We start from the raw sequence: 19,589 nt of genomic DNA on the forward strand, positions 1-19,589 counted from the left end.
ACACCAAACTGCCCTTCCCCACCCATCACCCAACTCGGCCAAAACGCCATAACCACCCCAAAAAATCAATCTACAAACCTTATTTTCACAAGCCAACACATAGTTCCGTCACTGACACAACATCCACCCTCATTTGCCCCATGGAAAGAAAAATGAAAAAAGTTTCAATGTTCTGCTCAAATCCAGAAGTTGGCCTTTCTCTAGTCTTCTCTTTTCTTTTCCTTGTGCAACGTCCCAACGCTTCTTCCGACGCAATTCGGCAAAACGTTTCTCGGCTTTGTGTCATCCCGCGCGAGTTTCTTTCTCTTCGTGAAATCAAACACCTGAAAGGTGGAGTAATGAAGAAGCTGTGCTCCACGAGTCGTTATCCCCACAGCGCTCTAATTGTTTCCCTTTTCCTCGTCAGCTTTCCTGAAGCGGCACCAAGGGCCAAACAGCTGACAAATCCCTTAAGCGGTCTTCGGCGTAAGTGCTCCCTCCCTTAACCGACAGCGAAAGGCCAACGCAAACAATCGATCGTCTGTATCAACTTTCTGCTTTTTGTTCACATTAATTTCGGGAGGAAAGTGGAGAGAAGAAAGCCTAAGACAGGGCCTTTACCTTACAGATACAGCAGATTTTACACTGCTTCATAACATTCGATATTAGAATTTACAATCTTGGTGCCTTTTCATTCTCAATATTCATGTGCATTAAGTTTAAAAAGTTGATTCGTAATTAAGCAAATTGTGTGTAAAATAGGGAGCGCGGTGTCACAGAGGGGTTTGGCCAGGTCCCGCTCTCTGTCGGGTCTGGGGTTCGAGTCCCGCTTGGGGTGCCTTGTGATGGACTGGCGTCCCGCCCTGGGTGTGTCTTCTTCCCCTCCAGCCCTGCACCCTGTGTTGCCGGGTTAGGCTTTGGCTCGCCGCGACCCCGCTCGGGACGTGTGTGTGTAAAATATGACCTAACCTTTCTTTACGCTGTTTTGAAAACGGAGACGACGTAAGACCTGCTCCTAATGTAACTTTCTTCGAACAGCGGTTATATTTCCTCGGACCATGTCCGTTTCTGTGGACTTGTGGAAACAGGAGCCGGTTCTATTAGATTGCTCCTTATCTGTTAAATTGCCGAGAAGCTCTTCGGCAAAATCTGAAATAACCTGATTACAAATGTTTTCGTCAGACGTCAAACGTGAACGTTTTCCCCCAGCACATTCTGTCACATCAAATGATAGCGCAGATTATTAACAATTTAGCAACAGAGTCTACGGATGACATTTTTCGGTCATCTCTTGGCGAATATCTTGATTTTCCTTTAGGGAACTCTTCCGTTGCCCCCTTTACGGTGCTTTTAACTACAGCTCATCCAGGCCTGCTGTAAAACTTAGGTTCGCTGCATCGCACTCTTTCCTCCAAAGTCCGTTATCACCTCAAATGCGGCCCCCAAATCTTATGGCAGAACCGGGCAACTGGAAATGCACGCGGTGGTGGACGATTCATCCCAGCTAACTCCGAATAACCGGACGAGAGGGAGAGTCAGCGTTCAGCCTTTTTCTTAAGGTGCACTTTGGATGCAGTGCCGTGCAGCAGTGTCCACCACGCAATACCTGTAACGCATTATCTCACCTGGGTTACACCCACAAATCACATCAATTATGGCCACGCAAGGCGAAACTTCCAATAAGCCCACAACTGGAACAATTCACCACCAGCAGTTCAGTCGACTCAGAATTCTAACGTCCCCTGCGTTTTCTGCCGCTTTGTCCACGTCCCCCCTTTCGGAGTCCGCTCCGAACAGTTTCACGGAAATGAAAGTGACTTGTATTTGATATGTGGAAAAGTTGACCTGAGACGCTTTTGCACTTTGCACCCTTGCAAAAATGGATTACCCATGAGTCTATCTGATGATTATTCAAGTAGATTTTGTTTTACGACACCCGGAAAACTGCTCTTTCCATTTGTATTTTTCAAAAAAGTGACCTTGATTTTTTTTACATGCGAACACTGAATTTCAGGTGTAAATGAATCTGGACTTTTTTCAGGAAGAGTGTGTTTTTACATTACAGAGGGACTAGATACAAAGATGACAGTATGATCAGTTTGACACTTCTCATTGTATGGTTTTTGCCTCCATCGTATCTGCTATTATCTTTGGTTGTCAAATTACTTTGACAGATTTAGAATGAGTCCAAAAGTACGGCATCAACCACGAGAACTTCGTAAATGTTCACTGTAAGAAGTGAATAGTTGCGTTTAAAAATATCTTGCATTTACGTAAATATACTCGTCCATCGCTGTGAAGTTACAAAACTCCCAGCTCTCCAGACTCAGCGGGTTCCCCGTATGAGCGCAAGTGCGTAGCACGAGGGTCCGCATTTGTCACAGTATTTCAGTTTTCTGCACACCTGGCCCGTCTCCGAAGCTGCAGTGCGTGCTGTCAAAAGAGACGGACCGTTCGATATTAGGACTACTCCTATTTTTACCATTTCAGTCAGCGTCACATCCATTAGTGTCGTTGCCAGTGTGTTTTTACCATAATCTGTTGGTATTTCTAATATTGTTTGCTCAGAAACGGTATAAAAATGTCATTTTCTTGTCCTTAAACCGATCCCAGTCAAGAGAAACAGCATTCGCGCATTATATGGCAAGTTGATTACTCCCTCCAAATATAAAACAAAATACCTTTCATAGTGTTTGTATGCACCGCCAGCATATGCGGCGTATTCTCACACATAAAAAGTGTCTTTTTTTTTAACAGTACATTCTGCAGAAAATAATATGTTAACAGTAGGGAAGTAATTTGGTGTTCAACAACTGGATGGCTATGCTGCTTTCATATGTATCCCTATATCTGTACGATTTATTTAATTTGGCCTTGTACTTGGATCAGGGCATTATAGTACCTACCTACATTTTACCCTGGAGAAACGAACCATCACTATACATGGGATAAGAGAGTCAATGCAAACATCACTGCCCTGCTCTTCACTATGAAGATCTTACAAACCTTGCACATTAAAGCATCTTGCACTGAATGAAAGGCCACAACACATTTAATGGTTCTTCATTTCCACCGCACCCCACCCCACACAGAAAAACTCTAAATGCACGAGTCCCCCTTTCTAAATGCCGCTCGTCATTATCATATGACACAGTAAGGCTCACGGGGCAGTTGAGGTGTAGTCCTACAGCAGGGAGGCAAGTGAGCCAGCAGCCCCTTCTTCAAGTCCTTGTTGAGGAAGAAACATATGATGGGATTGACCCCGGCCTGAGCGAAGCTCATCCAGACGGTGGTGGAGAGGTACCGATGTGGGATGGTGCAGGCCTTCACGAACACACGCCAGTAGCAGGCCACGATGTAAGGTGACCACAGTACAAGGAAAAAAAGCGTGATGACATAGAACATCCTCCCCAGCCGCTTCTCCACCTTGAACTCCTCCATACCCAACAAGCGCCGGTTCTGGTTATGCAAGTTCTGCCGGATACCTAGCAGAGTGGGAGGCATGGGACCCCGGCCAAATCCTGCAATCCAATTGGCGGCTGCCTGGCCCGTGGCGCCAGGCCCATGGAAGGTCCAATTCTGGCTGATGGCTGGCACCATTTGAACAGGCTTCATCTTGCGGTGCTTGTACTCAAAGAACAGGAGCTTCATGTAGACTACGTGAGTGGCCAGGATCAGCACAGCCAACATCAGCATGAATCCCAGCGTATCATTGGCCTTGAAGTAGCGGTGCTCAAAGATACACTGGTCCTCCTCACGGATGAACTTGTAGGTACCTACATCAAAAACAGGTGGAAATGCCATCGCCACCGACAGCGTCCAGACCATGCACACCACCGCCACACAAGTCCAAAAGGTCATGCGCTTGGAGTAAAAGCGGTGGTGGGCAATGGCCATATAGCGGGTAACGCTGATGCAGAAGAGCATGAAGGCAGCATGGAAGCAAAACAGCACAGCCATGAAGGCCACCACCTTGCAGCTCAGCACGCTGTACGTCCAGGCGGAGCCATTCTTGATGGACACCAGGACGAATGGGAAACAGACAGCTGATCGGATGGTGTCTGCCAAACAGAGATCCAGGAGGAAATAGTATGGGGCTTTGTGCAGGCCCCGATCGCGCAGGACGAGCAAGGAGACCACCAGGTTGCCCACGAGGCTGACGCAGATGATCAAACCCAGGAGAACCAGCTTGACGTAGGTAGAAACGGCTGAGGACCAGCCCCCACCCACCATTCCTCCTGTCCCTGCCATAGCCGCCAGCGGGCTGCCAGGGCCATTGCTGCTCTCGTTTCCGCTGGCCATCCCTTCTTTGCTGCAGTTCCCTACCGTGAGGGACTGCCACTCCCCCTTTCCTCCTCCTCCTCCTCCTCCTTGGACTGCTCTCTTGGACGTCCTCGTGGCTGCCTCTCTTCCTTCACTCACAAGGAACTGGGGAACCTCATTTTGCATCGCCCCATTTTTCGCAAATCCCTCGTTCTTTTCGGGAGACACTTTACCGTCGCCTCTTCCTTCCACCACCTCTGTAAACATAAACATCATTGAGGTCGTTTCCTTGTTCAGGCACAACAACTAACAGCCAGATTCTAGCGACAACCAAGCTCCATACTTGCATGCAGTGTTTAAAAGGGGTAAAATGAAGTGAATGATGTAAAAGAATGGTCCTGCCTCAGACCGACTTTGAAGCATGGTGGTTTTATAATATTCATGACTGTAAAGAAATGTGTGAAAGAGGACCCTCAACACTCTATAAAATGTTTGCTGCTTTTTCCTCGTTAATTAAATATTATAAGGACAAGAGAAGAAAAAGAAGAGAAATACTTTTAAGCCTTTGGAAAGCCTTACCGCTTTCTGGTATTTAGCTTTACTTCCTTCGCAGGAGTCTTGTTACCCTTCCCGTGGCTAAGCGACAATCTTTTTTGACGTGTTTCTGTACGGATGAAGACAGGTGTCTCGGAGAACGTACACGTGTATGTGAGGAGATAACAGGTATCAATATAGAGCGGTACATGTAGGGGACGGTTGGAAAATTGATGTGACAAATTTGGGACGCCCTTGAAACGGAGCAGTGAGGCTAGAGGAATGGATTCAAAGCTGATGGTTGGGGAGAGTTTGAGGAGCTCAAAGCTGGATACGGCAGGATCTCCATCCACCTTGACCACCGATTCACCCTTGAAGGAGCCTTGTGTGTGTGTGTGTGTGCGTGTGTGCGTGTGTGTGTAGCTGGAGAATGGAGAGGGTGAACGTGTTTGGGGGGCCAGCAGGAAACAGTAGCATGGCCCTTGTGTTGTGGCACTGCCATGCTGCTGCACTTCCGTTGCAGTAATTGCAGCCACCAGTTACTGTCACTACTGGACTACGGAGAGAGATGTGACACTAACGGAGAGGACAAAGAAAAATCATTTTTTGCAAAAAAAATCTAATAGAGTGAATTGCCCATATTGCATATTTTTTTTAATAATAACCTGTCCTAAAGTTTGAAAAATCAGAACTGTAGCTGCAAAGTCTGATACATTTAAATGTGCTGTATGAGTATACGGGTGGTCCCTGATTTACAATGGGGTCACGTTCCCCGAAATCCATCACACACCCACACTGACTGAAACCACTTATCCTGAGCAGGGTCACGATGAACTGGAGCCTAACATGGGAACACAGGGCATAGAGCTGGAGGGGGAGGGGACACACCCAGGACGGGACACCAGTCCATTGCAAGGCACCCCAAGCAGGATTTGAACCCCAGACCCACCAGAGAGCAGGCACAGGCTGAAACCCATCGTAAGTCGAAAATGCATTTAATACACTTAATACACACCTCTGCGTGACAGACTGGGAGATGCGGATCGCTGCCACTGCCCAGCATCACGAGAGAGTATCGCAATGCATATTGCTTGCCCAGGAAAAAAAAATCAAAATTCAAAATTCGAAGTACGATTTCTACTGAATGTCTATCGGCAGCTCACTATCGTAATGTCCAAAAAATCACAAGTCGAACCATCGTAAATCGGGACCCCCGTACACTCAATTTCTTTTTTGAACACACACGGCACTACCTTGTGATGTTCAAGCACAGCAGCTTAGCCGACACTTTTGCTGTAATTTCAACTTTCTTGATTTTGCTGTTGCAAGCTTACTTTTGGCTGTATTTCAAAAGAGTCACACCTACAAACACAATGGGTTCTGACGACTAATGACAGCAAAACTCATAATAAAATGGACTGTTTAATTAAAGCTATTAATTAAGCTTTCCGCTTTCTCTTGTGTGGAGCTTAGGTGAGATTCACAATTTCTACACAGTGTTTAAGAATGAATTTAGAATTATGTTCCCTTGTTCAATGAGAAATGCTGTCAGCATATAAACTGTGCTGATCCTCTGAGGGATAAACAGCAATAAACACTTTTTTTAAAAACACTTCCACATGCTAATTAAACACTGGGATCTGCGAAAGATACTTATAAGTAAATCAAAGGCATTGCACAGTCATAATCACAAAATTGCATTTGTCGTACATGATGCTGCATGGTACAATTTTCAAATTTACCGTGCTAGTTGGCACAAATACTCCGTAAAAGAAGCATGTGTTTTAAATGCTTAAAATTCATATTTAAGTGATTTTTTAAAAATGTTTATGTGTGGCACGGTATTGCAGCAAGTGGTGCAGGTGCCTCACAGCTTCTGAGCTGTGCGATGAGATGTAAATGTGATCCCAGCTCAATATGTAGGCAGTATGTATGTATGTTCTCTCTGCGTTTGTCTGGGTCTCCGCTGGGTGTTCCACTTGCCCTTGTCAGGGTTGTGGTGTAACTGTAATTTACATTAGTATAAATTACCTTAGTATTCAAATCCATTTTCATTACCATACAAAGACATCTGTTAGTGAACACTTGTCTCATGAGAAAATTACTAATCAGTGTTCTCAAACATACAAACATGTACTGATGGCTACTAAACTAATCAAACAATGTGATTAATTCTATTAGGCAGAATATTATGTCTTTAGTTCAGCAGGCTGCAATGATCGTAATTTTTGCCAAACATACCCCAGTTGTGATTGTTGAGAATATGAGTTAGAAACACTTTCAGGCTTTCACACACTTGACCTACAGCTGTCCGAACCGAAGATGCGCTGCTGTGTTGGACGAAAACATTCAAATGCACGACAGGTGCTTTGTTTCATTTGAAGCTGTTGATCAGTTTGTGCTTCAGAAGGCAGATTTAGGCCTCTACATCATTTTTTCAAACTGCTTATCTGGGAGAAGACACCCTTCAGGAATATATGTGTATGAATAACTGCAAAATGTATGAAAAGTCTATGGTGTACATCCAAAAGGCACAATTCTGTGTCCTGTGATAAACAGCAGATAAATGTTGAGAAAGAATTAGCAGATCACATAAAACATTTTATCTGACTTTAACTTCATTATAATGTCCAAAATGGAAACTAATACATGCAAAATTACGTTCTGAAACCTGAATAAACATGTTTTTAATCATTTTATGTATAAGCTCAGCAAATATTATATATAATCATAAAACATTTTCTGTAAACATTTTGAAGTAAATGTACGAAAACAAATAAGCAATTAACAGATTACAAAACACATTGTGGACATGAACACAATGATTACGTATCGTAGGTTTTTTAATGGAGATGGAAAAATAACATCCAGCTGAACAACTGCGCGTACGTGTAGATTATTCGAGCCGAGGGTTTCAGTCCTTCGGCTAAAAACCGTTGTAAAGCTCATGTTTAATATGCAGGCGGCTCCCGAAGATAAATACAGGAGGAATCCTTAATTCAGAGGGCATCCGAAAGCAAAATCTGACGAGACTGCCAAGAAGACATGCTTTCATTTCTCAGTTTTATAGCACACAACTCCAAGGTGTAGAATAAAGTTCATGTCATTCTCATTGGCCTTGGAATTAAAAAAAAAAAAAAAAAAAAAAGGAAAAAAAAAGCCCCAATGGAAAATGGTGAGGAAAGGGCGGAAAAGCGGAACTGGAGGAGATGCAGGAAAAGCAGACTATTTAGGATAAATATGAGTGGGATTAGAAGACTGATGAGTGGGCATATTCCATGTCACGCGACAGACATGTATTTATGGGAGTTGGACTCATGTCATGTTTGCCTCCAACAGAAAAGGTGCAGGAGGAGGAAAATGCTGGACATGAATGTAGGCAGGATCTGCTGCTGTCGTTTTTGTTTTTGGTTTTTTTCTTTTTTCCCCATCTTCTTTTCTTTTTTTTCTTTACAACTAGGGGGCTCTGGGTCGCCGTGGAGGTGAAGAGGATGGGCCATTCGTGGTAAATGGCCGGGTAGCAACAGCAAGAGCGGAGTCCCGCCGTCGTCGAGCGAGTGGGAGGCGGCGACGCGGAATTCACCAACCAAAGTCTGAATCATATCATCTGCCTTCCTTCCACAAGCGGCCAAATGCAATTAGGACGAGATCAGAATACAAATGCAGCCGTTCGAATAAAGAAGCACTGCAACTGCTTGGGACTCGGAGAATAATAACAGCAGAAATACATGATGATCGTGATTTTAGAGGCGGATCCGCCATCTACTGTCGTCGTGCCCCGAATTATTATAGCGCATCTCCGCTTCACCGTCCTACTGTACACGCACGCACACACTTATTAATATTATTATGGCTGCGGCCACAAAAGAGGTGTCATTCGGCGATGCCCATAATAAAATACCGCATTGATTTCTCGAGCACTGGCATTTTACACCATCATTGCGGTGAAATCGTGCCTAGTGAACAGGCAGAGATTTTTTTCCGCTTTCAGCAGAAGGAATTGAAGAAAAAAAAAAATGAGTAAAAAGTGGGCCGGCGGATCATTGAACAAAGACAGAATGAAATTCGGAGGGGGGGGGGAATGGACTCGTCAGAACGATTCGCGTTGGACATGAGCGGTAAAATCATGACGCGGGACGGGCCGCACGTGAAAGTGACAGGTGGAGTGGAGTGGAAGGCCCACGCGCGCGTTAACAGGACGCAAAAAAAAAAAAAAAAAAAAATGTCACGGAAACGTTCAGGCGCTTCTCACCTGGTTTGCGCGCTGCGTGTCCAGACAAAGGTGGCGAATTCACGTCCCGCGGGCCCTTTCACTGCCTTTTTTCCCACTTCATCGGAATTGCTCGAGCGGAAAAGTCACCTATATTCTTCCTTCAAAACGACAAAATAGCGTCGGCAAACTTATACGTGTCGCCTAACGGGAGGTTTCTGGCGCAGTGGTGCAAATTATTATTATAACATTTGCGTTATTATACTAGTACTGGATAATAATAATAATAATAATAATAAAGGACACCGTTTAGTTCGCACAGGACGTCAAGTGTCTCACCTTATTCGAGGTATTATTGCGTCCAAGCGCTAAAACGGAACCTCCAGGAGGAAAAGGTCCGATTTTTACAGCAATGACAGCTCTGTCGCCGGTGGTGCCAGTTGCGGCTCTTTCCATCGAAGCTCTCCGTGCGCCTTAACACAGGATTTTTTACCAAGTACAAACATGTCACATCGAAATGAGCCGCGTTTCCTCTTTTTTCGACCGCATCTCATGTCTTCGGCGTTTCCATAAAAGCTCTCAGAGGTTCAGCGCTCGGGTCCAACCTGAAAAAAGGCACAGCTGGCTACTACTACATGATAAAAACGGCTGCGAGCAACATTAATATTTAAACCTTTGTTTCCATGTGTGCATCTTAGGCGGGAATCACAGCACCTCGGGAGCTCTTCGGGAAAAAATGCAGCGGGAATACTAGTATAAAAATTAAAATTGATGTGCGTGATCCGAACAATACAAAAACAACAAATTAGCCCAAATATGGCACCAAATCCAGGTTTTCGTGCGCACTCTTAGCGCGTATAAATAGCGCATCGTGCATTTTTATCGTTCGGTAATCCACAGACCATTTATGTTCACAAAACGGTCGATTCGCTTAATATAATTTATAATATCGCATCCTTCGCTTCGCTTGTGTTCGCAGTCGTTCGTTCCTCATCATCATCATCATCATGTGAAGATATTTCAACAACAGCACACGCCTTTTCTATGGCTAAACCCGGACGAAAAAGAGGCCATTGGAACGGAGAGTCAGATGGAAATGCTACAAAACGTTCAGTCCGCTGCACGAGTTTGCGATTTGTAAGGAAAATAACAACTAATGAAAATGAAATATCTCTTTGCACTTGTCGGTTGGAAACAGCGGCGGCGGTCCGCGTTAAGAGTCGGCCTGGATCGGCTTCGTTCGGATTGGGATTTTCCCCACAGCTCCCTGGCCTGGGATACGGAGCAGAAAACGAGATTTCAACAAAACGAACGTGTCGAAAAAAATAGCCCGTTTGAAATAATGTGTCGGTTATGTTGCTGATGGGAAAGTAACTTGTAATAGCTTTCAGTAAGATGGTGGAAGCATAAAGGCCCAGTTGTGGCTCTTTTTTTCTGGAGCACTGAGAGACTGCTGCTGGTGGATTAGAAATAATTGCACAACACTGTAAAATACTCTATTATATTAACATCTTAAATGTTCTTTTACAATAATCCGCCTAGAAACACTTTTCTGTACATTTTGGTTAATACATTAAAACAATGCAGGCGTCATTTGTCATTACTGGTTACCCACAGAACTTATTCACAGCAATGAGGGCTGTATGATGCCAGTTGTGGGTGTTTTTGATTATTTATTTGTCTCTTTTAAACACGCTTAATTATCTCACAATGAACAGGTCAACCAAACAATCAATTAGACAAAATCTCTCCAGCCTCATGACAGAACATGGTGTTTCTTTTTATAAGTATACCAACACAGATTTTTTTTTTTGTTACGTTTATTCATTTAGCTGATACTTCTCTCCAAAGCATCTTACAGTGTTAAGGTTACAGTTATTTATCCATTTATACAACTGGGTAATTTTTGCTGGAGTAATTTAGGGTAAGTACCTTGCTCAAGGCCACTATAGCTGGAGTTGGGATTCAAACCTACAACCTTTGGATCCAAAGGTAGCAGCTCTAAGCGCTACACTACCAGCCGTCTCTGTTTTAAGAATAATGTGTCCATTTTGCACGTGAGAAAGTATAATTAATGAAGGGTAATGCAGTTATTAATACTAATATAAGTATTAATCCATGCCTACTCATGCTATATAAATCCTGACATTTTTATGACCTTCCTTATTAGCGACTACAGACGGTGCTCACACACACGCAAGTCCTGCAGTGTCAGTAAGAAAAATAAATATGCTCAGATGCCACCGAGACCAACGACTTGTTCTAGCCCCCAGGCGCTCGGCCCAGCCTCGCTGCAAGTTACAGGTGAACCGTTTTGTCCGGAGCCGACGGGATTCTCGGCCCCGTGGCTCCATTCCCACGTCAACAGCTGTCGAACCGCTGGAAGCCGCAGCAACAGATGGCCGCACTCGACTCTGCGTTAGATAAGCTACAAAGTGCACGAGGGTGCGAAAAAAGCAACAAAACACCCTGATATGTGAAACACGTGTGTTTTCACATTTTTAGAGCGCATGTAAAATTCCAGTTTGCTCACGAAACACATTTAACTCATGTCAGACTTTACTATAGGAAGAACATTTATTTTTAAATATAAATTTATATGTAATAAGTCATCTTGCATTCACCTTCTAGTTTATTGGTGGAATTAATCCACAGATTGAACCAGAGCAAACGGTTTCCATAACGCATGGGTTTGGTCCTTGGACTATTTATGTTGCATAAGCTTGAACTGATTTATTCGGCTCAAGTGCAAGCTGAGTGGAACGTTAGCCGTGGTGCTGAGCTGGGGGCTAAAGTCTGCAACTGTACATACGAGCATGCATCGATTACAAATACTACTATGATATGCTGGTATAATGTCAGAGTGGGATCACAGCATGTAGAACAACACAAGGCCCTTGACACCCCAGCTCGGTGATCGGCTACAGCGCGTCGCGGACGGCAGGGATTTCCAGGGAAGACCTCCAACCCAGACTTACGGTGACAGCTCCTGTAGCTTGACACCGTGACTCCAGCACTATGCACGACCTTTCCCGTTATGTCGGCAAATTGGCTGGCTTTCAACAGTCATCCCGCTTCGTTCGGACCCATGATGCGCGGTGTGCCCAGCTAGGCCTCCCGCCGTGACAAATTAGACAGCTGAACATTGTAAAGCTGTGTTTTTTTGTCAGTGATTACACCAAAATTGGCAAGTAGGCCTTACTTATGTCTCTGCAACATTTTGTAGCTGTTTATTGACATAATAATAATAATAATAATAATATGCTATAGAAATCCAGTAGTAACGCTATACTTGTATTTTAGCCTCTTGTTGACCAGGAAAGTCTTTTAAGTTTTGAATGCTAATGCTTACATTTAAATTTTCATTTCCATGATTTGTAAAAAATAATACTTTTTTTTTAATACATTTTTTTTTAAATCATATCTATTTCTGACCTATTTTTACTTGCCTATAAATAATTTGGGTGCTGATTTGTACTTTAACTTCGTTTTCCATCATGATGGAATGTAATTCTGTCGTCTTCAAGGAGTTTGGTTAAGTTCAAGGTTATTTTGATTGAAGCCATTAGTCCTTGTGGAGAAGACTGTAATACACTTAAATTCAAAGTTGGCTATATGAGGACTTTTTGATTCCTATAGTCTCCTGCATAAATAAAATAAGGTTATCATTCTGTTATTCCATATAATTTTCACTACATTAGCCTTGATTTATGATCAATTTTTGGGGAAGGCACTCAAGAGGCTTGTTGCATTTGTTCCATTCCACGTCATCTCTCAGATTTCATCTCTGGTAAAAAAACCTCTCAATCTCACAGCTGAGTCACAGACTGTTGGGTGTGGAAGTCACAAATAATTAAATCATGTGCTTTAGTATCGCATGTCAGTATTATTGGCCTTTAACTAACAAATCCATCCATCGTCAACAACCACTTGTCCCGAGCGGGGTTGCAGCAAAATGGAGCCTAACCCGGCAACACGGGGTGCAAGGCACCCCAAGCAGGGCTCAAACCCCAGACCCACCACACAGTAGGCGATGGCTGAACCTGCCACACCACCATGTCACCACACCCCCCACTAACAAATCCACTGAAAAAAAAGTTTAAACAAAAAAGCCTAAGAACTCCAGATCTTTTGATTGATGCTGGGTAACGATAAAGAGAATCATGTGTCGATAACTAAGAAAAGGTCAGCCAGTGGTACCATCAGGACTGCCACATGAAAACCTTCAAACTATACTGTTCTGAACAACGGTTCTCAATGTTCATACCATTCCTCAGTGTATGTGTCTCTGTCCATCTATTTTTACAAACCACCTGTCCAGAAAGGTATCCCAGTCTCTCAGAAGGGCAAGGGAAAATGAGGGGCACACCTTACGAAGGATCTCCGCCCATCATAAGACACCGTCACGCTCACCAGCATTTCAGAGCCACCAATTCACCGTGTCTTTCAAACAAGTGGAGGAGGACAGAGCATCTGGATGAAGCCCACTTTGAGAGCACAGGGATGGACGTGAATCTATGATTCTGGAGCTGTGGCAGGCACCGAGGCTATCCGTCATGAAGTTACCTGTGTGTCTCCATTATTTTCAGTGCTAACACTGTAAATGCAATGACAAAAAGCCAGTGTCCTAATCAGCTGTATCTATAATAACTAGTAAAAACTGATAAAACCTCATGTTTCTTGCTGAGGGCTATTGAAAAGTCCTGATTTGAGTGAGGGAAAAAGCAGTATGATTATACTATAATATAAAGTATAATACTGTAGTGTTTTTCAAGGAGGAGGTTGTGGCAGCACAGCGGGTTTGGCTGGGTCCTGCTCTCCGGTGGGTCTGGGGTTCGAGTCCTGCTTGAAGTGCCTTGCGATGGACTGGCATCCTGCCTGGGGTGTGTCCCCTCCCCCTCCAGCCCCGTGTTGCCAGGTTAGGCTCCAGTTCACTACAACACTGCTCGGGACAATCAGCTTCAGATGGTGTGTGTGTGTGTTTTTCGAGGTTGGTGGATAGGATGAGACAATGAACTCAGGCTGGGGGAATATCAACTTTTTATTTTGGGCTCCAGGCACAAGCTGGGGAATGGACTTGTGGGAACAGGGGATTCAGGTAGTGTAGGAGAGTGAAACAAAGGTGTTTTGGTTGGCAGTCTGGGGTAGAAGTTACATCAGCTCTCTTCTCCAGACAGCTCTTAATGTGTGGGGAGAGACTTAAAAAGAGAGAATAATAGGATTATTGTCTAGCAATGTGTTGGAATTGTCACTCCCTTTGCACCATATTAGACATGCATGTCTCATAAATAAAATACTGGCTCCTATATTGTACAGGCTTCCTAGGTATAACAATAATTTTATGAGGATTCAGATTTACAAGGTCATGCAATTGTTCACCTTAAAATTCCCATAATTCACACATACATGAAATACCTTGGAAGAACAGAAATTTAAATTGAAAATATGAGTTTAGTCTTGGTGATGCAAGTGCCACAGAAAGTGGCAGCCGAAACCCCCCCCACCGTGTGGCATTTCTCCTCTGCGTCTCATTTATCTCATAGCTTTGTGCCCATTTACAAGCATTTCTCAGAAATTTTGCAATGTTTCGTGATGGTGTAAAAATGATGTACCAAAAAATGAAAGTGCTACAAGAAATTGAAAATGTAGGACTTGACCTGTCAAATTACAGAGTTTTTCTTCAAAGACAGCATCCTTAGGAATGACTTTGTGATCCCTTTGTCGGAAAGGACACTTTACAAATAGCTCAGAAAAAGCGGAATTAGAAGAAGCAAGAGTGATTACATTAAGTACTATTCAAGAATTGCCTTGTGCTCTAATAATAATAATAATAATAATAATAATGATAAAATAGATAAATACATAGACAGATAATTGATTTCCTAATTATAAAGTGTGAGGGAAGTTACACCCTCGCTGGGGCACCAGCTCACCACAGGTTTGAATGCGGCTCACTGTGTGTGGAGTCTATAACGATCGTTTTATAGTGTTTTAAAAACAGCTTCTACACAAGACGACAGGCTGTATTTCAGGAGTTACTGTTGTTGTCAACTTTAACTGTTTCCTGTTAAAATTCTCACGTGGCATGTCAGTGTAATTTTAAGCAGGAGGATTTCAGTATGTTTAAATATTATACCGAATATGCTGTAACTAAACAGATTTTCCCTCTGGGATTAATAAAGTTTCATTCATTCATCCATAACTAGGAAAGCAGTCTATTGAAAGTAGTACTGACAATTTTAAAAGACCTGTGTTAGTGTTAATTTTACACATACTGTATATAGTTTGCCAAAGTGCTTTACGGTAAAGAACCTGACAACGATCAAACGACTTTACACTCCTAGACTTCACTTTAACATAGCTCACATTTGTTCATTTAGCTGAGGTTTTTCTCCAAAGCAACTTACAATATTACAGTCGTACAATTACTTACCCGTTTCTACTGCTGGGTAATTTTACTGGAGCAATGGAGGTTAAGTACCTTGCTCAAGGGCACTATAGCTGGAGGTGGGATTCAAACCTGCAACCTTTGGGGCCAAAAGCAGCACTTCTAACCACTGTGGTACCAGCCGCCCCTTACAGGTTACCAACCCAGACGTGGACTAGCATGCCGCCCAGGGCGTACCCTGCCTTGCGCCCCATGCTTTTGGGCTAGACTCTGGCCTGCTGAGACTCTGCAACGGACAAGCAGCAATTGATAATGGATGGGTGGATGGCAGCCTATGCATCTTGCAGAACTACTTGTGTGCTGAAACAAATCCAACTGTCACGAGTCCAAAAGCAGAGGCTTTGTAACATTTTTATTGATTCACCCAACTAGCATGACATATTGACTAAAATATCAATCAGTCCCAGGTTTCCTTGATATTGACAAAGCGCTGTGTACTCTTCGCAATGTTCTTTTTCTCTCATACAGACACACACGCACACCTTGTTCACGCTGATCAGATCTAGTGATGAGAATGTAGAGAAACAAAGAAAAACTGATGCTGCATTTAGAACTACTGATATGCATCAGTAAACAGCCCATGTACTGCGAGTAACTCCTATGCGCACTTTACCGATTAGAAAGCACACATACCACTGCTGAAGTCTCATTTGTTGATTTAGCCAAAGCTTTTCTCTAGAGCAACTTACAATGTTGAGGTACTTACGATTACTTACCCATTTATACAGCTGGGTAGCTTTTACCGGAGCGGTATTAGAGTAAGTATCTTGCTCAAGGGTACTACAACTGGAGGTGGGATTTGAACCTGTGACCTTCGGTTTCAAAGGCAGCAGTTCTAACCACCACACAACCAGCCATCCCTGCTGCCCCTCTACCTTCTCCTGACACACACCATATATGCATATTCAGCCTCCTCTCTAAGTTGGAGGGCAGACGGCGAGGTCCGAGTCAGCGAGCTCCCTGCCCTCTCCGCTCCACCGCTGCAACGCGGTTCAGCACTCGAACCACTGCATCACCAGCTGCCCCCATATAAACCACAAAGTGCCCGTATACTCAGTGCCCACTGACTGCTAAAACAACCAGTGACAATAAGGTATTATTGGTATCACTGTATTAAGATTATTCCCAGTGGAAAATTTTTTAATTATATTTCAGCGTTTAATAAAGATGTGAATGTTGTGCAAAGCAGGGCTGAAAAGTAGGGAAGCACCTTCAAATTGCTGTGTGTGACGGCCTTTAAGGACCGTGCTGCCAACACGCCACACAAACAGATAATAAAAAAAGATAAAGCTCCTGGAATAGCAGTTAAACTCGTTCCATTTTAATTGTACTATAATCACCTGGCATACATTATATACAGGGCAACATCTTTCACACCAGACGACACGCAAATACACACACCAAAAAAACACACGAATACGCGTTTGTGCCTGCAGAAGTAGGTTCCTCTACCCAGCCAACAGTAAGCGCCCCCAGACTCGATGTTATCATTCTGATGCAGAGTATCATTAACAAAATACTTTACAAATGTACTGAGATTGAAAGAAAGAAAAAAAAGATATACTGTATTTCAGAAGCCTTGTGTGTAAAGGAAATGGAAAAAAATAAAGTTGTCTAGTTTCCTTTTTAACATTTTAGCCTTATAACCATGCTGTGCACAACCAGCAGATTTTCAATTTGACCCAATTAAAAAAAAAAAAAAAAAACCACACGTAAAAGTAAACCAATTTGTGTAACAACCACTGAATTTTCTCACTGAGAAACCATCAGCTGGGTAGAATGGGATCTTTGTCACACGAGAAAGTTTAAAAACTCTTACACTACATGTTAGTCTGCTTAAGGTTGTTTTTTTTTTTTTTTAAAAACACCTCTCACACCAAATGAGAATTCCACTGAACTTCACTCACCCAAGCAACATCAAAAATGATTTCACTGTTCATCCGCAGAGCACTAAATCCGATTCCTCCCCGAGATCGAAGGGTTACGTCTCATCTCCACCGCTCTTTCAGAAACCGCTTATTAACGGTCGACCTCCATTCGCGTTTCAAGTGTCATGCCGACATTTTCGCAGCACGCATCTTGCTCGATCCAACATACACAACATACAACTGGCCGTTTTCGCTCAGCGCTTTCATTTATTCGCTCTAAACGTACGTACAAAATTCTCAGTGCAAATTAAATTTTATTGAGTGCATCAGAAAGCTAAAAAGTAAATATCCTTTACTGGTGTTACTGTGTTACATAAACCTTGCGGCAGACAGCTACACTTTGGTCATTTCAAAGAGGATACACTATGAACCGTACTTCAAGTTAATACCGCGCTTTTTCCATCACGGAATCTGGCACACGGAAAGGAGACTGGACATTTGCGTGATCGTGCGTGTTCCGAGAGGCTGACGGAGACAGACGTAAGAAGGCACTTCCTGCAGAAACTGACGGAAAAGAAAACCTCGGCAACGGAGCAGAACCGGCGGACTAGAGGAGAAGGTAGAGCCCGAAAATGAGGAAGATGCCGGGATCGGTAATAACCAGCGCAAGGCAGACGACGAACGCAAATGTGACGAAGGCCGTCATCAGAGCCCGGACCGCTGCCGCGTCAGACTCGGCCTTCTGGGACACGAGGGGGCCCGCGACGGGTCGCTGCCGTTCGAGTGACACCTCCTTTCGTAAACCGTCCGTACTAAGAGATGCAGAGTCCGTCGACTCGGGGATAGGGGAAAACACTGCTTCGCTGTCCTCCGCCAAAATATTTTTACTTTGGATTGCGATGTCAGTCGTCGGCATCGTAACGCTTACTGCGGCAGCCGATGACGCCGACACACCGGTTGCAAGACCCGGTGATTCTGTGGCTTCGAGCGTGCCACCTAACTGCGTAAGGCGTATTTCCTCTCGATGGACACAGGAGGTGAAATTCATACTCTCAGCAAGTGGTCTGGTGGAACGAGGAACTTCGCTGGGCTCATCCATCTCGTAGGCCGGGTCTCTTTTGGGAAAGGAGGCCAGCAGAGGATTAAAAGTAGGTACTATTTCTGGGCCAACTTGGCTTTGAAACATTGGGTCGCCCGGTCCCGAGAGGGTGGCAGCTGGAGTATCCAACATGCAGGGTGTTACCATGCCAGAGAGTCCTTCTGCTGCAGCCTGGACATTCTCCGCTTTTTTGCTAGCATCTGCTGCCTTGATGCCTTTTTCTCCAGTTGCGGAGCGCTCGTCCACCGCGGTCGTCTTCCCCAGTTCTTCGGGAAGGCAGGTAAGTGGAACATGCATTTCATGCACTGATGTCGATTGACAAATCCGTGCATCCTGATAGTTGCTCTCGTTGTCCTGCCAGACCGGAACGCTGCTATCTGCCGCACGCAAGAGCTCGGTCTCCGACAAGTTCAGACCACCGAAAGAGGCGATGTCTTCGCCTTGAATCATTGTTGACATTTGATCCCTTTCTCCAGTCACCCTCTCTGTGTCCAATGTTCGGCTTCCCTCATCTGGCTCCAGCACATCCGGGGAAGGGCGTTGGGTCGCGTGCTGTTCTGAAGGCACCTTCTCGGTAGATTTAGTTGGAGTGACAAATTCTGCGCCTTGGAAAGAGCTTCCAGGTACAGAGTAGACAATATTAAACGCGCAACTCTCATCCACACTGCCGGTGAAAGGCTCGACACAGCTGGAGCAGGAGAGGTCTGACATGGATGCCACATGATCATCTTCTGTGGAGGTGCCTGGTGGAACCTCAGTGTCTTCTCTAAGATCAGGTACCTGGTGGGATTCCGCCTGAAGCTGGGTTGATAGGGGCTGGCTGGCCTCAAGTACAGTCCGATCCTTACTCTCTTTTGCCAAAGAAAATGAGCGCATCTGCTCCTTTAGGGACTCAGCATCAGGAGAGGTCATACCGTCTTCTGGTTCAAGATCACTACTGGCTGCAGGTTGACAGCCCAATGTGACAGCATTAACAATCTGTGCAAAACAGAGAAAGGCAAAGTAGTGATGAGCAGCGATAGACAGCAATCATTCACATCGAACACTAAACAGACCTACTTTTAGTTGAGTGAAAGTGAACGGAATACTTTAGCTATTAGCAGTGATGCTTTCCATTCAGAACCCATGCTGGATTTTCGACATTGTTCATGCCCTTAAAAAAAACATCCCACGTGATTATATTGGTTC

The 19,589-nt window shown here is 44.2% G+C and overlaps 2 protein-coding genes across 6 annotated transcripts in view; both read right to left on the bottom strand.

Moving 5' to 3' along the window:
- Positions 1-881: 881 nt before the first annotated feature.
- Positions 882-10,147, bottom strand: LOC108918202 (probable G-protein coupled receptor 173). Of its 3 annotated transcripts, none has more exons than XM_018725288.2 (4): positions 9,889-10,147; positions 9,326-9,591; positions 9,029-9,147; positions 882-4,499 (listed from the first exon to the last, which is right to left on the bottom strand). In XM_018725288.2, the coding sequence occupies exon 4, from the start codon at positions 4,426-4,428 to the stop codon at positions 3,121-3,123; it is 1,308 nt and encodes a 435-aa protein (XP_018580804.1). In that variant the 5' UTR covers positions 4,429-4,499; positions 9,029-9,147; positions 9,326-9,591; positions 9,889-10,147; the 3' UTR covers positions 882-3,120. The 3 variants fall into 3 exon arrangements, with proteins under 3 accessions (XP_018580804.1, XP_018580803.1, XP_018580805.1); XM_018725287.2 differs by having other exon boundaries at positions 9,701-10,147; XM_018725289.2 differs by lacking the exons at positions 9,029-9,147; positions 9,326-9,591; positions 9,889-10,147 and adding an exon at positions 4,822-5,457.
- A 7,129-nt stretch (positions 10,148-17,276) lies between these two features.
- The window catches only part of ppp1r3f (protein phosphatase 1, regulatory subunit 3F), a 9,509-nt gene continuing 7,196 nt past the window's right edge, over positions 17,277-19,589 (bottom strand). For 2 of the 3 annotated variants that reach the window (XM_029247643.1, XM_018725357.2), the window contains exon 4: positions 17,277-19,379. In XM_029247643.1, coding sequence (XP_029103476.1) covers positions 17,910-19,379 — 1,470 coding nt within the window. In that variant the 3' untranslated portion in view covers positions 17,277-17,909. The remainder of the gene's footprint in view (positions 19,380-19,589) is intronic. The other variant, XM_029247644.1, reaches the window with a different exon arrangement.

This window comes from Scleropages formosus, chromosome 22, assembly GCF_900964775.1.
Source record: "Scleropages formosus chromosome 22, fSclFor1.1, whole genome shotgun sequence".
Taxonomy (NCBI): domain Eukaryota; kingdom Metazoa; phylum Chordata; class Actinopteri; order Osteoglossiformes; family Osteoglossidae; genus Scleropages; species Scleropages formosus.